This window comes from Hyperoodon ampullatus, assembly GCF_949752795.1.
Source record: "Hyperoodon ampullatus genome assembly, chromosome: 6".
NCBI lineage: Eukaryota > Metazoa > Chordata > Mammalia > Artiodactyla > Ziphiidae > Hyperoodon > Hyperoodon ampullatus.
The window spans coordinates 3,244,576-3,261,626 of record NC_136919.1 but is presented as its reverse complement, the minus strand read 5'-3'; the positions used below and the strand labels follow the sequence as shown (position 1 = coordinate 3,261,626).

The window sequence follows — 17,051 nt, the reverse complement described above, 5'->3', positions numbered from 1 at the left end:
GTCCAGCAAAGTTTGCCAGGTCCAGGTGGAGGGTGAGGAGGTCAGTGTGGCCATCTGTCTGAGGACAGGCTGGCTTCACTGAGGGACCAACTCAGGCTGCCCTTCCACGGACAGGAAGCCATTTGGAAAGAGGCCCGTGGAGGCCACTACCGTCACAGCTGTCCCCCCACGCTGCCCTCCAAAAGTGGGATGTGAGAGGGAATCAGAGATCCCGGCCTGAGTGAACGGCCGTGGTAGGGGAGGGGGTTTGCGTGCAGGCCCCAGGGGGAGACCCCAGCCAGGCCAGTGGCAGGACCTCAGTGGTGGCCCTTTGGTCCCTGGGAGTGAGCGGGCACTAAGGGGCCCAGGGTGGTATCTGACCCCAAGCATCTCAGAGGCCCCTGCTCCTGTCCAGGATGGACTACAATCACCAAGTGAGTCCGTGAGCCCCTCACTCTCATCTCAAAGGGTCGCCTGCCTCCCGTCCCCACCCCGTGATGACTCCACGCCTCTTACAGTCACCCTCCTGCCTCAGATAGCGAGAAGAGCGGACATGGGAGGGCCCCTCCCCCTCCCTGCAGCGTGACGCACCACCCAGGACCATGAACACCCTCGCTCCCGACTCATTCAGACGCTGCCTCCCAATTTTTACATCGCTACGGTAACACACGTTCTCAGCTCAGATAAGCTGAAAGGAGAAATTACGTTTAATATTCATCTCCCTCCTGGCAAAATAACAAAGGATGTGTTGTCACTTTATAGACCGTTCATTCTCCTCTGGACATGAGCCGGACGCTGACACACTTTATAATCTACACTGTCCGGGAGAGACTCGCCTGCTATCCAACGCTTTGTATTTTGTTTCTCAGAGAGAAGTCAAAACTGAGGGGTGAGCTCAGCAAGAGACCCAGTTACTTCCTTAGACCATTTCCTTTCCACCTGGGCTGAAGCCCAAAGGCACGGAGCAGTTTAGGTGTACAGTGGGCGTTTAATACGTGCATTTGCTATTAAACTGAACCCTACTAAGCCAACACTTATAGGTTCTGCTGGACAGAGGCTGATTCTGGAGGTCCCGCCCTACGGTGGAGGGCAGGCCTGGAGTGAAGGCGGAAGAGTGAGCGGGGGACGTGACTATGCCCAGGCCCTGTCTCAGATCCTGAGCAGGAAAGGAGTCTCAGCGGCCCCGAGGTTACCAGAGGGAGGGCGAAATGGGGAGAGGACCCCAATCCTAGACACGAGAACAGAGGAGGGGGCCGCGTGACCACGGGGAGGCTGCCTTGCCTGGATATTGTCTTTGGAGGGGATGGCTGGACCTGGATGATGGCAGCAGGCCCGTGGTTCCGGCACACCCCAGGAGCCGGGGCAGCCTCATGGGACACGCCTGCCTCCTGCATTCAGGGAGGGCCCATGACGGCTTCTTCTAGGGTCTCAGGCCAGCCTTACCTTGACGTGTTGCCCTCCACGCCCGCAGGCAGAGGGTGATGAGGCCCAGGAAACGCCCCCCTCCAGGCAAACTGTGCAACCCTCTCTGGTTTGTTGGTGGCCTCCACTTCCCACAAAGCGTCACCGTCCTGGGTTCTGCTTTAGTCCTTACAGCCTGGTCTACCCAGTGCCAGGACCACCCAGCACCAACCATCAAGGTCAGTAACTTGGAGTTGCACTCCTGGCCCTGCTGATTCAGAACCCGAATTACAAGCTCTAAGCAAGACTAGAAAATCCTCTTTGGATCGGGGAGGAACACTAGGCCCCGTCTTGCTGGCAAGTGCAGAGAACACCAAACTGCTTCTCTTCACCTGCTGGGAAGGGGGCAAGTCCTCTGAAGAACCCCAGCCCAAGGAGCCTTGATTTCCCCAAAAGAAACGGCCTGGATCGCACGCGATCTGTACAAAGTGGGAGAATCAATGACTGGGTGAGGCCGGCGTCTGGGCTGGGGAAGGGGGACAGGTCCTGCAAAGGTTCCCAGATACCTGCTCAGCTTTGGCCCCCAAGCCCGCATCCACGACCCAGGCCCACCCGAACTGCACAGGGGCACCCGCATCCCCAGAGAATCCAGGTGGCCTCTCAGGAGAATGATGGGGGTTTTCTCATTACGGAGAGGCCACCCGGACCCGGACCTCCTTTGCACTGAGACGTTTAAAACGTTTATGCTCAACTCAGGCCACCATGGCCTCGGCCTGGCTGGGGCCACCTGACCACACCACCCCTTCCCTCTGCAGCTGCCCAGCAGACACAGCGTCTAAAATGCAGCCAAACGCCACGGCTCCCCAGGAGGCCAGCGTCCAAGCAAAAAGCAAGACAGGTGGCTGCCCCTTCCGAGGTTTCCAAGAGAGGAAAGGCCAGAGAGGCTGTGTGGTTTCATCAACCCTGGGGCCTGCAGAAAAGACCCCCTAGAAGTTCCTGCTTAAGTCATCCCCAAGGACCTCCAGTTCTATTTGGCATTAATGAGACGATGATTATATATGGACCCACTGTACCCCACAAGCTAATGATGCCTAGAAGGCCCTGTAATGGCCTTTTAAACTCTTTGAGTATCTAATCAAGATCCTAATTTGAGAGGTTAGGAAAAATGTGGGCTTAAAAAAAAAGATGCCTGGGCTGCCCTGGTGGCGCAGTGGTTGAGAGTCCGCCTGCTGATGCAGGGGACACAGGTTTGTGCCCCGGTCCAGGAGGATCCCACATGCCGCGGAGCGGCTGGGCCCATGAGCCATGGCCGCTGAGCCTGCGCATCCGGAGCCTGTGCTCCGCAACGGGAGAGGCCACAACAGTGAGAGGGCCGCGTACGGCATAAAAAAAAAAAAAAAAGATCCCTGTCTGCTGTTGAGGAATTCATACCAGATCTCCAATAATTGGCCTGTATTCTGAGACCCTGTGATATTTCTCACCCCAAGATAACCGGGGTCCGGGGGGCGGGCAGGGATACTAACTCCAATGAATTGGTTGTGACCCTGAACTGGGTGGCAGGGATCAGATTAAACTAATTGTCAGCAAAGCAACTACAGATGACCTCGAGGTAGGACACCTAATTCCACAGGACGGCTTTGGAAGGTGACCGCGTCACACACACGTCAGGCAGTGGGTTTCTGTCCCAAAGTGCCGTCACCATTGTTTGGGGCCGTCAGCTCTCACAAGCCTCCCCTGCCCCCAGCCCCTCAGTCCCCCTAGGACAGGAATTCTAAACTGGGGACTCGGAGCAGGCGAGCAGACAACTTCCGGGTGATTCTAAAAGATACGCTGGCCCCAAGAAAGGATAAGATACACTCCTCCGGCCGTGCAGGAAAGTGAAGTCCCCGCGGTTCTCTGTGGCAAGTGACCCAGGAGCCCTGGCAGTGAGCCCTGTCTTCAATGACGGTCAAACGCTCTGGAAGGGGGATGTCTGGCTCCCACAGGCGGTAAAGTGGGGGGCTCTTTAAGATAGAGAAGGGGCTCAGGGCCCCGGACAGATCTCACCGACCCCAAATCACATTCTTGGGAAGAGCAGACCCAGCCCCTCTCACAGAGATAAACCCTTAAAAGTCCCCATTGGATTTAAAGGAAAGCTGAGAAAAGAGCTGGGGTGAAGCAGAGAGTTATGAGTGAAAGGGTCAGAGGGAGCAAAATGCAGCCCCTGAAGGACTGCGTCCTTCTGGGACCCGGCGGGGATGTGACAAAACAGAGACACCATTACTTGTCAAAAGATTGAGCCCTGATTCAGGGTTCAATGTCCAGGGTGCATGCAGTCACCAAAAAGATGACGTAAGGTCTTCTAATTATCACAAAACATCTTCTGAGGTGAGTTCACCTGCCCAAGGTCCCCTGGGCCCTTTCTGATGTTGAGTCAGGAAGAAGAACTCCTTTGAGGTGGAGGGAGAGGTAATCAAACCTGGGCCTAGTTAGCCGGTCCAGATAGGCCCCGAGGGTGTGAGGGGGCAGTCAGGGACCACTCGGATGCTGCATCTGAGCAGCAAACATCACTTCCCCCTCTGGGTACGTAATTAAAAGCAGCGACTGACACTTGGCAATTGAGTCTCATTAAAAGCCTGCACTCTCTTGCTGGGAGCCGTGACGTCTGATTCATGGGTCCCTTAACGTCCTCGCCCCCAGTTAAGCTTCTGTCTGGAAGCGTTTCCGTTCCCGTGACCCCAGGGTTTCTCTTAACCCCGTCACCCGGGAACCATCCATCTCCTTTTTGCCTTTGGAGTCCTGACAGCCTGTCCACAGCTGGAGAGACACCTGCTTGGAGAAGCAGTGTGAACAGATGAGGCCCCGCTGTCCCTTTGGTGGTGGACGGTGAGGGGTGCCGGGTTGTGTTTTCACTATCCTGACATCAAACCAGGCTCATCCGTGGAAAACCAAGCACGTTTCTCCACCCCACCAGGCTCTGGTCCCTGGCTGGGGGCGGGAGATGGAGCCGCACCCCCCAAGGCACACACGCCGTCTCTTACCAGGGTACAGCTGCTTGGTGGGCGCACTGAGTTGGGCATCTTTTGTGACCCTGTAAGCAACATCCGGGCCTTTGGAAGATCGCCGTGCTGCACAAAAGCCTGTAGTCTTGGTTATTCCGTCAGGCAGGCTGTGAAAATCTAGAACCTTCAGGAGATCTGCTGGCTGAGCTGAAAGGACAAAGAGGAGGTGCAGGGTTAGCCACGGGCAGGAAGGGAGCGCCCACGGGGCAGGCCCACCCTCTGGTGAGCCCCCGGAGGGTTTAGATGAGCTGGAAACCAACCTTCACCACCTCCCTTCACCCACACCTCAATCTCTGACACTCAGAAGATAGATACCAAGGGATCACCTCAGAAACCGGGTGCTCTTGGGAGCAGGACACCCCACTCCGTAGAAATGCACACGGCCAGGAATGTTCCCGCCCTGGTCCCTGCAAGCAGCCACCCACCAGGAGCAAAGCCTCCCTGATTTTGCACTCACGTTGCTCTTTGTTTCCCCAAGTGCTGTACAAGACCCGGGCTCCCAGACACCTCTCCTCATTAGTGTCACAGAAGACCCACCCCAAACACAAGCTGAAAAGCGGCGTTAGATCCCACAGCTGATGGAAGCGGCTTTATAAAGGCCGGTCTTACGAAACGGGAGTGACTGACAGCTCATGAAATCTGTTATGTAACTGCCGGAGCGCGTGCCCCTCCTGGGTGCCACTGAGAACAGCGGGCATGCCCCTGGCACATTTTATCCCCCATCCTCATCCAATTAAAACGTAATTTTCCCATAAGAGTTTACACAAATAGCCAGATTCTATTTGCCCCCAGAAGACCGGCGCATACAGGGCAAGACAGCGCAGAACCAAGAGCAAGAGAGGGGCGGGTCCCTGCATCTCTTCTGGTAAGTTCCTGACCTCTCTCCAGGGCCCCGCAGAGAAGGGAGCAGCCCCTGATGGCAGGGGAGAAGCTGGCATTCTGGTGAACTCAGCCATCCCCCACAAATGCAAAACATAGCCTCCATGTGCCTGCACATGCCCCAACGACAACAGAAAGACCCCAGACCTCCAGGCTGTGAGGACCACAGGCTTGCGATCCACATGCCCCCCTGCCCTAAACAAAGCCAGTTTCGTATGGAAAGTTCAGCTCATGCTACTACAAACAAGAGTCCTGGGAGTCCAGGCAGAGAAAGTAAACTCGAACTTGGAGTGAGCGTGACAGGACATCTGTGCAGCTGGGCTTTTGGGGAACCCAGTGGCCAGCACCCGCCTTTCCATGTGGGTGTGGGTGGGGCTGCCACACCCCCTCCACTGGGGCATGTGGGCCTCCTGGCCAATCAGAGCACAGCACCACCCTGTCCCTGGGGCTTGGTCCAGGGCTGGGCATGTGACTGGACCAGGCCAAGGAAGCTCCATCCTGGGGCTTTTTCCTCTCTGCTCTGCTGGCTTCACACATGGATGATGAACCTGCAGCTGCAGGTGGCTGTCTTCTGGGGGTTGGGGGAGCGCCTGTCTGAGGATATGGACAGACAGACTCCCGCCACACAGCTTGGGCTCCTGGATCAAGCTGTGCCTGAAGAAGACTCATCTATACAAACCAACAGGTTGTCATCATGCTTATGCCAATTTGGGTTAGATTCTGACACTTGCTACTAAAAGCCCACATCCACTGCTGGGTGCAACACTGGGCTGACACAAGCTTGCCCCTGGGATCTCTGGGCTCCTTAACTATTCAGTTCCCCGGCCCACTGACCTTCCTCCCCAGAGGGTCGTTACATGCCTGGGACTCGCTCAAGAGGAAAGTTCCACCTTTTTAACAAGGGTGAAAGCTTTGGAGGTGAGAAAGGACCACCAAGGCCGGTTTCCCCTTGGCCGGGTTCTGAGCAATCCTGCAGCCAAGCTGTTGCATGTGGAACCCAGCACAGCTGTCGGGGTAGGTGGCCATGCAGCCCCGCTGCTTGTCCAGGTAAGTCCTTAGCAAGAAAATCACCCAGATGGAAGCCTGGAAGGGGAACAGGTGCCGGGCGGGGCGTTTAGGGCAGGCACGGTGGACGGTGCCAGAAGGAAGGGGGGGATGGTGCCCTGTAGGCCATTCCCACCATGAGGAGCTGGGCATGAGGGTAGGACGGCAGGTTGGGCCAGGCTCTCAGGGGGACCAGGGTGGAAGCGAATTGAAGCTTCTCTCCATCACTAAACACACACCAACACCTGGCCCCGCCCACAGTTCCCTGCAAGGCACCGTAATGCCCAGATTCCAGGGTTCTGAGGTCCCCTGTTCCAGCGGTGTCATTTCTACAACTCGGCTTTGCTGCACACCTGTGTCACTTTAATCAAGGGACCAGAAGCCTGGGGGATGAGGATTTCCCACCTCTGCAGAGGGAGGGGCACGGTAGGGACCCAGGACACCCTTGGTCCAGGCTGGCGTCCACCACGAATAGAGCTGCTGCTTCTCAGGGCCTCTCTGATTCTCCTGGGGGGCTTCAAGCTCCTGCCCAGAGCCCTCCCCCCACACAGGGGCGTCAGCCCTTTGCACGTGGGTGGCACCTCCAAAGCGCTCAGCACCAGCGACCTCTCCCACCCCGCCCCCCCACCAGAAGCTTGTCCACTTGACATCAGAAGCAGAGCCAGACGCAGGTGCCTGGCACAGCCCAGGGCCTCGACTTGGCCTATGGGGAGAGATGGCCATGCCAGCTGCTGGCTCACCTGCCCTGTGACACAGCCAAGCTCTGGCTCATCTCTGAGACGGTCGGCTCCAAGATCGGCTATGGCCAGGAGAGGCATCAAAGATCCGGGCTGAGCGTCTGGGACTCACATCCCAATCGCCGTGATGCTCTTCCCAGATGCGCAGGCTTGTGGACCTGCTTCTTCCATGGCCAACAGAGAGAGCTGTTTCCCAGAAGCTTTCCAGGCCATGTTTATGGACCTCTGCTGCAACAACCTGAAAAGGCCACTGACATTTCCAGGCCCAATGCCACCCCTCCTGCTTGTGCCAGAGCTAAAGAAGTATTTTTTTCATTTTATAAAAGGTGTGGTAATGGCTTCCATGGTCTCTCGTCCCTGGTGACGCCAGAGACCCCCTCTTTGAACTGGGAGCCTTGGTTCCTCTATCAGGGCAAGAATTCCACTGGGAGACAGCACCAGCTTTGGGGACAAGTGGGCGGGGTCTTGAGCCCAGCATCACCCCCCAGGGAGAACATCTCAGGGCCACTTCCTCTGGGAAACAGCACAGCACAGTTCCTGGGACCCGAGAGCCTTCTCCTGGCTCCTCCCTCCGAGCAGAGAACGTCCCGGGGCTCCCTGGGGATCACCGTGGTCCACTGGTTCAGGGAAGACAGAAAAGGAACTGACTGTGCAGCCCGTGGACACTACCAGGGGCCCCTCCCCACTTGAGAACCACAGGTGACGCGAACAAGGCAGCTCCAAGGGCTTCGTGGACACAGAGCCTGGTGGCTTCCACGTAACCCTGGTCGTGACGGGGATCGCCCCCGTGCTGGGAGCCCCCAGGAGCGGCGGGCTCCAGGCCTGGGCTCACTCAGGCTCTTCCAGTGTCTTCCTGTTCCGCGGAGCCTGGGCGGCTGAAAACTACATTTCCCAGACTCCTCTGCGGGAAGGGCTCGGGATGAAAATTATGTTCCACACTGAGAGGGGAGCTGGAACGGGAGAGAAAGAAACCCTCTTCTTGCAGGATCTGGGACCAGGTCATGAGGTCCACTGACATTTGCAGACTTCTTGAAGTCTGGGTGCCCTCCCACTCTGGTGGTGTGACCATGAGTGGGGGGGGTCTGGTGACCCCACCACTCCTGCTCTGCCAGTGGCTGTGTGAGCCCCCGATTCCTGCACTCAGTCTCCTTCCCCTACAGCAGCCCGCTGCTCCCTTTCTGCTTGTGCACTGAACCTGCCTGAGACCGCGCAGATGTAACCAGGTATTACACCCCCAGACCCGTAAAGGAACGGATGCCGGAGAGGTCAGTTTTAAGGCAGAAAGGGGGCGGCTGAGAAAGGATTTGGAAACGTAGAGTTGAGTTCCAGCTGCCCTATGCCAGAAAGGCAGCATGAAGGCCCTGAAAAGCTGTGGCACGAAGGAGGAGCTCATATATAGAAGTGTGTGCTGTACACCTGAAACTACACAACACTGTGAAACAACTAGACTTCAATAAAGAGATATATATAGAAGTGCAGGATGGATGGATGGATGGACAGATGGATGGATAGACGGACAGACAGATGGATGGATGGAAAAATGGATGGATGGATGGATGGATGGATGGATGGATGGATGGGTGGGTGGATGGATGGATGGATGGACGGGTGGATGGATGGACGGATGGACGGATGGATGGATGGAAAAATGGATGGACAGATGGATGGATGGATGGACGGACGGATGGATGGATGGATGGACGGATGGACGGATGGACAGATGGATGGACGGGTGGGTGGGTGGATGGATGGACGGATGGATGGACGGGTGGATTGATGGATGGATGGGTGGATGGACAGATGGACAGATGGATGGAAAGACGGACAGATGGACGGATGGACAGGTGGATGGATGGATGGATGGATGGATGGACAGATGGATGGATGGATGGAGGGATGAACAAGCAACACACATGTGAATGGTGCAAATCAGGAGGTAGATGTCCCAGAGACAAATTTTTACAATTGGCCTGCTAAGCAGTCAAACATTTCAACTGCCAACGGCAATGTCTCCACCAACCACACTAAGATAACCTCTCTGCCTCCCCCAAAAGGCACTTCCACAATCATCCCTACAAGTCAGCTGCCCTGTGCTCCTCTGGACACAGAATAACGGAATAAGGGAGCTCCATGTCACCCAGGGTCCTGCCGGCCCTCATTTCACAGCTGCAGGACACAAGATGCCAAAGCAGCCATGCAGAATGACTGCAGCACGCTGCATGCCCAGAGCACTCATGACCTGGACCACCAGTGGGTCACTCTGACCCAGCATGTGGAACCAGAGACGGCAGGACTAAAACCACACTGGTGAGCCTGGAGGACACGGCACACAACCCCGCCGAGAAGAATCAAGCTCCAGTAGCCAGCTGGCTGGTGACACAGCTGGGGACAGCATCACTGTGTCTGCCCAATGCTCCGCTCCCCTGCCCAGAACTAGCAGAGCTGCCGGGGGGTTGGAGAGGGCATCCAGCACCTAGGAGAGCAGATGGAATCAGGTGACTGCTCTTAGCAGGAATTTAAATTGGTTTCTGGCAGTCAGCTGGCCTCTGGACACCCCTCCACTGTGCTCAGAGCAAGGAAGGGGCCACTGAGGCCAGGGCGCCAGCCTGCCCAGGCTTGAGGGTCCATCTCAGGCTCAGCAGCTCCTCTTTTGCGAGGGGAGCCCCTCATGGAAGAATGTTTCTCTGCCAACAACGCCAAGTCACAGCCCGCTTTCAGGAACGGGCGGAGGAGGGAAAGTAGGGAGAGGACTTGGGGTCGCCACCCTGAGCTACAAAGGATGCGTCCTCAGAACAGTATCAGAATGTTCCAGCCGGGCGCTGCCGACCAATGCCACCAGTGTTCTGCCAGCCCCAGGGCACGAGAACACCCGGGGCTGGGGGAGCCTCACCAAGTGCTAACATCAGCATCTCATCCCCCCAGCCCTCCTCAGCCCTCAGAGCTTGATGTGGGAGGTGGGGTTCAGAACAAAAGTGACAGCCAGAAAGACCCACCTGAGCCCAGAGGCCCAGGGAGAGGGAGCCATTTCCACGGTTTAACGATTCACCAAATTTAATGTCCCCAGGTCTCAGCGGGGACACCAAAATAGCAGCAGGGCGGGGCGGTGGAACCATCAGTACGGATGGAGCTTAGTCACCAGCCATGCAGAAGCTGCTGCGCACACCGGGCACTCAGCCACGTTTGTTGAAAGACTAAGTGAGCAAACACACAGCTCTTACATATGACAGGCAGAGAGGGGGGACATGACAACTTGAACACCGCCGCTACCTCACCTTGGCGCGCTGTCACCGCATCACATTGGACTTAACTCTCGGAGTGACACTGAGCTGCAAGCAGGGGACACACTACCATTCCATGTGCTGGGAAGGGGCTGGGTCGAGGTCCTGGGAGTCGGGCCTCCTGAACGAGGCTTGCTAGGGTTTGCATTGGTTCTTGCTCAAATTCCACTCCTGTGTCTGCTTTTCCCCCAATAAGCTATGAATATTCTTCAGCACGTGCTGTCGGTAAAGACTGCCTTTGAAGCCCATGCCAGACAGTGTGTTTGGTCACTGTCCCCCTCCATCCTAGAGGCTCGTGCAGGAGTCTGTGATGTATCAGAACTGCTGGCGGTGCGCCTTGAGATTCCACCAGGTAACCCATGACCGAGTCCCATGGGGAGGCAACCTCGTCCTCAGGCCCCCGTGTCCCGCTCACCGTCTGCACAGCCCCAATCCCATACCTGCCTTCGCTGGTCTGGGAAGGCCATGGCCCTGGTGACGCATGCACAGGACACTCCAGACTCCGGGTTCCAGGCAGCGCCACTGGGTAAAGTGAAGCCAGCTTGAGTCCCCGGTACCCCAGGGGGAGTGATGCTGACCCCAGCTGAGGGGACTCAGTAGCCTCACTGGACTCCCCAGGCCTCCCCGGCCCTGGAGCTCCGTGGCCTGCCCTCCCAAGCACACAGCCCGACCTCTGCCATGCCGAGCCCTCGACCCTGAGCCTGAGGCCAAGTCCTGCCAGTGTCTGGGGGCTGCTAGAGTAGAACAAGCCGGACGTGCATGATGGGGGGGCCGACGGGGGGGCGGGGGTGAAGAGGTCTTTGCTCACTCCAAGGTCAACGCCATTTTGTCTTCAAAATTCTCTGAACTGTCTAATTTCAGAGCTAGAAGGGGTCATAAATAACACCCAGGCTGATGACCTTTTTCTGAAAGAGGAGCCGTGTGGAGAAGGGGTGTGACCATCTCGAGATCACACAGCAGGCTGGTACGGAGCCGCCCTCAGCTTCTGATCCACCCCCAGTCCGGAACGTCCTTCCACTCGGCACCAGCAGATGAAAGACGGAGCTGGTGACGGGTCCGAAACCGCAGCCCCACTGCCCTCACTGCCCTCGCTGCCCTGGGGTGTCTGTCGTTCCCTAAGTATAAATACACCTAATTCCCTGCGTGAGATGGGGCTGCCTTCCTGGGCTGGGAGCCTCAGGAGGGCAGGGGCCCGGCCTGGCGTGTCCCTGCTGAAGCCCTGTCGCCCGGCCGGCCCTCACGGTAATTGCCACCGAAGGGAGCATCTGTTCTGCATTTGCGGGGCGCCCAGCAGGCTCACCCGGGAAACACACCTGCCTTTCCTGCTGTCCCTGCTAGATCCCATCTTACGCCTCCCGGAAGCAAAAAAGAGTCATGGCTCTTACGGGACCGAGGGACAGCCAGTGAGTGGGGTGGGGGGAGCCGAGGGCCCCCTTACCCCGGGCCAGGGCCTGTCCCCACCAGCCCTCCCCGCGGGGCCCCGGCACAAAGCACGTGGCCCTGTCGGGAAGGTCAGCCCAGCAGGTTAGAAAACAAACAGGCTGCTCTGGAGGCTCCGAATGAAATTCTTCTTCAATGACCCAACTGTGGGAACAAAGCAAAGGGGAGGGCCGGGGGCAGGTGAGGCAGGACACTGGGTGACCATCCCCTGCCAGACCTTCCCCGGCTGCCACTCACCCAGGGGTGTCACGGGGCAGAGACCTGAGCCCAGCACAGGGGAACTCGGGCCGTGGCCACAGGTTCACAGGCTCCTGTGCTGACAAAAACCACCGCCCTTAGCTCTCCTCAGTGGGTCCCCTAGAACCTCCCTCTCCTCTGCCCGGCATCAAGGGCACCCAGCCTTCTGACCCCAGCCCTTCCCAGGGGCCCACGCGCCTCACCCATGCCACGCGTTACACGATGCCCAAGAGCAGCATCCCCGGGGTGTGCAGTGCCCAGCGCACCCACCCTGCTCAGGCCGGGGGGCCGCGCCTGAAGGCCTCTGAGCCTTGGCAGAGCAGAGCGTGGCGGATTGGAGGACAGAGGGGCTAGACTCGAGCCCAGCTCTGCCCGCCCTGCGCCAGGGTGCCCCGCGGGAATAGACGTGAGGGGCCTGCCCGCCGGGCAGGGGAGCCCCTCCATCCCCTGCTCAAACCCCGCCTGCCTCAGACCATCTCTGACCTCCTGTCCATCTCTGTTGCTTCCTGGGGACGAGGAACGGCCGCCAATGAGCCCAGCTCGGGCCCACGGGGCCCGGTGACAGTGCGCTTGTCCCTTGCCTCTGGTCCATTTTTCCGTTTCTGAAGAAGGGCTGAGGACCCACCAGCAGGGCTTCTGGGGGGATTTTTACCGAAGGAGACAGCGCCATTGTGTCATCATCCCCGCAACCCGCCTGACTTGGCCTCCCCCGCGCCCCCAGGGGTGGGTGACACAGAACACTCGGGTCAGGGTGCAGTGGACGTGACACTGACCCAACCCCCTCGTGGGCCACGTGGCCCTGGTGACAGGGAGGGGCCACTTGGCAAGGAGGCAGCACCAGGACAATGGCTGCAGGGGTCTGGGGCAGGGCTGGCGGGGGGTGGCACCCAGCCTGGGGGAGGGGCAGCCGGGCCCTGAGCTCTCCGCTCCCTTAGTCATCAAGACGGCTCACCAAGTAGGCACCTGCCTCTGCAGATGAGGAACCTCAGGCTGGGAGAGGTCAGGTGAGTCATCCCAGGTCCTACTGGGATGCAAACAGCTGTCTGGCGGCAAAGTCTCCCTTCTCCCCTGACACTTCGGGGAGGAGAGACGGCAGGATGCTCCCCGTGACACCTCCAGAGAAACCACTGCCGAGCTCACTCTCCTTCCAGGGAGGGAACAGCAGAGAGCACGGCAGCAGGGATGAGGTGGAGCAAGGTCGCTCCAAGGCAGAGAGAACCTGCTCCTTCTAGAGGTTCAGGACCTTGGGAAAGCCTCGGGTGGAGAGAAGATCCTCAACCTCCCCCGTCAAGGGATGGGGGAGACGCTCAAAACCCTGGGCTAAGAGAAGAACGACAGGTCAGAGGATGCCTCTCCTGTTTTACTTTCTACCTCATCAAAATGCTGGTCTGAACATCAACTGAGAAAGCATCTCAGAGACACAGTCCTCTCCTTTGTCTCTTCAAAGTACCACATGGGATGCTCAGTAAACCCTCACTGAAGGATGGACACATGGGCACAGGGATGAAGTGAATGGAAGGATGGAGAGATGGATGGATGGATGGATGGATGGATGGATGGATGATGGATGGATGATGGATGATGGATGATGGATGATGGATGGATGATGGATGATGGATGGATGGATGGAAGGATGGATGGATGGACAGACAGATGGAAGAAGGGATAGAAGGACAGATGATTAATAGAAAGATGACAAAAAGGAAGGACAGATGAAGCATGACTTCACAGATGACTGAACAGATGGATGGATGCAGGGATAAATGGATGGATGAGTGAGTGAAGGAAGGAATGCCGTCATCTTGAAGATTCAGTGATAAACTTTCACTTCTCAAAGACTTTAGACACCAGCCATTCACCTGACCACTTCCCTGCCCTAGTGGCTGCACTCTCCCTCTGGGCCAGAGGTGAAGTCCCGTGTGATGCAGGTGTCTTATTCCTCCCCGAGCAGAGGCAAAGGCTGCACCCTGGCTCAGCACCCCTGAGAAGGGCCTGCCTGGGGGTAGCGTGTGGTATGTGCTCAGGGCTCTAGGTCCTCCAGGGAGTGAGGCGGTGCAGAACGGACCACAGAGAGGACTGGCCGCCCAGCCCCCATCAGCAGCAGGGGCCTGGCGTAAGGTGCCAGACCTGGCAACTGGAACACATTGTTGGTCACCCTGCTCCTGGTCCCCTCCCAGCCCCACGGCTCTCCTCTCCTGGCCAGAAAGTCAAGAGCTCTGAGAAGCTTTGGACAGGTGGTTGGGAGATTTTATGGTGAAATGTCAGCTGGCGAGGGCATCGCCCTGCCTATAAACACAATGTTGCCAGGGGGCGGCCACAGTGGGGGGGCAACTCCCCCATCCCCGCGTTCAGAGATGGGACGCGTCTGAAACTTGCTTCCCCCGGGGTGTGATGGCCATCTTCCACTTCTCGTTGAGGCTGACCCGAGTGTCTGGACACCTGGCACCTCCACATCATCCCACACTAAGCCCAGATGCTGGCGGTGCCTCTGCAGGTTTCAAAAGGATGCAGGTGCCACCACCCAGCCTGAGGGCACCTACAGTCCAGCCTGGCCACCCCTCAGCATACACATGGTTACTTAGAAGTAAGTCATGTCACCCACGAGGACTCACTCGAGGGCCAGGTGACCGGCAGAGTCCTTGGGAAGGAGTCCTGCAGCAGGAGCAGAGAGGAAGACAGGGCTGCCGGGAGCTGGCAGGGGCCTCTCGGCTAGTCTGGAGCCACGCAAGGAATGTTCCAGGCTCAGATGCTCCCTCACCCAGCAGGGCAGCGTGGGGACATCCAGGCAGGATGGAGCCGGGCCACACAGAGCAGGCTTGTTCCCACCGTCCTGACGGCTGCGGGTGCTGCAACCAGACTTAGACCCCACTGAGAACTGGGAGGAAACGTCACAGCCGAGGGGCAGGAGCCCCGAGAAGTATGGACATGTCCAGCTTCTCCCTGCGTTTACTCCACACCTCTTCCTCTCATCGGTCATCCCTGCTTTTCACCTGCCTTTATAAAAACGTGTGAGTATATACATTCCTCTCCTCTGTCAACCCTCAAAGGTTATGAACAGAACAGACACGGCCACAGATATCAATCCTGCATCCGACTGCCAACGATGCTGCAGGGCAGAGAGGGCCGGGCGCTGCCAGCAGGGGCCGGTCCAGAGTGGAGCCCACAGGCATGATGAGGAACCACATGATTAATCTCAGTTTCCTCAGAGGTAATTTATCCCTTGTTCCGGAGGAAAGGGGTGCAGATGGCACCCAGCACCAGATTCCACATGCTGGGGTTGGCTGGGTTTGCTCGGGCAGGCCCTGCACAGCCCCACCTGCTCCCAGGAGGCCCAGAGGGAGGGCTGGCTGCCATCGGGCCAGCTGGGGTCACACTGGCAGAGGCCCCTCTGCATCCAGGGCCTCGCCCAGGCGGGGCACCCGGGGAGCCGTGCTAAGGAGGGACACGGCTATGGGCCAATTACAGAACCGCACCAGCTGTGGACCAGACCACTCCACCCCAGACAGCATCTTGAAAGGGACCAGCAGGACCTGTCCCTGAGGCTGGACTGAGCTGCCACGCGGGCTTCATTCACTCAGCGATGCTCTATGAGGCCTACTGCGCTTTGGCATGTGGGGAAGGTCCAGGCCGTTTCTGGACTCACCCTCCCATCACTGCAGAGGCCAGGCTGGGCCCTGGCTGCGCTGACCTGTGCATTTGCTGCCGGTGGGGCCCCAGGAGGAGACTGGGCTTCCTGCACGTGTTAGTGGAGTCCTCAGGACCCGGGACTAGAAACAGTGACACCCACGATGGAACAAGTGCTAGCACACTCCAACCAACAGCGGCTCCATCACCCACCCCGGGCCTCCTGCCTCTCTTGGGAAGCCGTGAAAGGCCACTGGAATTAACAGCACCAAAAACGCTGGATTTCCAGACTCCTTCCCTCCCTCGAGAGTTACAATGACAAGTCAAAGTGGTGGCCACAGGAGACCCCTTTGCTTCATGAAGGCCCAGGAGAACAAGGGGCCACCGTACACCGGGGCAGGCCTGTGCCTCCTCCGTGTCACCCCAGCTCCCCTCTACAGTCTGCCCTGGACGGCAGCAGGTGCTCCTGCAGCCCTGCCACTTCCCCACCTGTGAGCTCCTTGAGAGAAGGGACAGTGGTACCCTTCGTCACAGCGGAGGAGAGAACTTAGCCTGGGGCAGACACTCAGCATAGTGAATGAAGGAACATCCAACCAACCGGCCATTTTGAAGCCAACCAACGTCCAAAGGGAACGTGCCTTTGGGGATCCAAGATAAACGCCAGTGGGAGAGATACCTTTTGTGGGGGGTGGCAATTTTGCAGCATTCCAATTAGGCTGTACACATAGATGGACCTGGTATCCCCCCATCTGAGGGGAAATCCTGCACAAAGGCCTGTATACATGCAAGGACATCCAAGGCAGTGTCGTCTGTAATAGAACTGGAAACAAGGTAAATGGGAACAGGGCTGGGAAGATCCCACATGCCGCGGAGCGGCTGGGCCCGTGAGCCACGGCCGCTGAGCCTGCGCGTCCAGAGCCTGTGCTCCACAACGGGAGAGGCCACAACGGTGAGAGGCCCACGCACCGCAAAAAAAAAAAAAAAAAAAAACATGCTAGACTGTTTCCCAAAGGGGCTGTACCAGTTTGCATTCCCACCAATGTATGAAAGTTTCTAAAATCACATAGCATGAGTCCCCCAGTATTCTTCTTTTTCAAAACTGTTTTGGTTATTTTAGGTCCTTTGCATTTCCATATAAATTTCAGAATCATCTTGTCAATATCCATTTTAAAAATGCCTGCTGGGATTTTAATTGGCATTACACTGACTCTGTGGATCAATTTCAGGGGAAAATGATACCTTGACAATATTGTTTTTGTCCATAAGAATGGTATCCAATTCTTCAGATCTTGTTTAGTATCTCTAAGTGATGTTTTATAATTTTCAGGTATTTTATCATATATATCTCTAAGTATTTCATATTTTTGATGCCACTGTTTAAGTTTCTATTT

At 57.3% G+C, this 17,051-nt stretch overlaps 1 protein-coding gene across 2 annotated transcripts in view; it reads right to left on the bottom strand.

Annotated features, from left to right (window-relative positions):
* COL5A1 (collagen type V alpha 1 chain) overlaps positions 1 to 17,051 on the bottom strand; it is a 158,787-nt gene that overhangs the window by 115,933 nt on the left and 25,803 nt on the right. For both annotated transcript variants that reach the window (XM_079707147.1, XM_079707148.1), the window contains exon 2: positions 4,401 to 4,568. In XM_079707147.1, the coding sequence (XP_079563273.1) occupies positions 4,401 to 4,568 (168 nt within the window). The remainder of the gene's footprint in view (positions 1 to 4,400; positions 4,569 to 17,051) is intronic.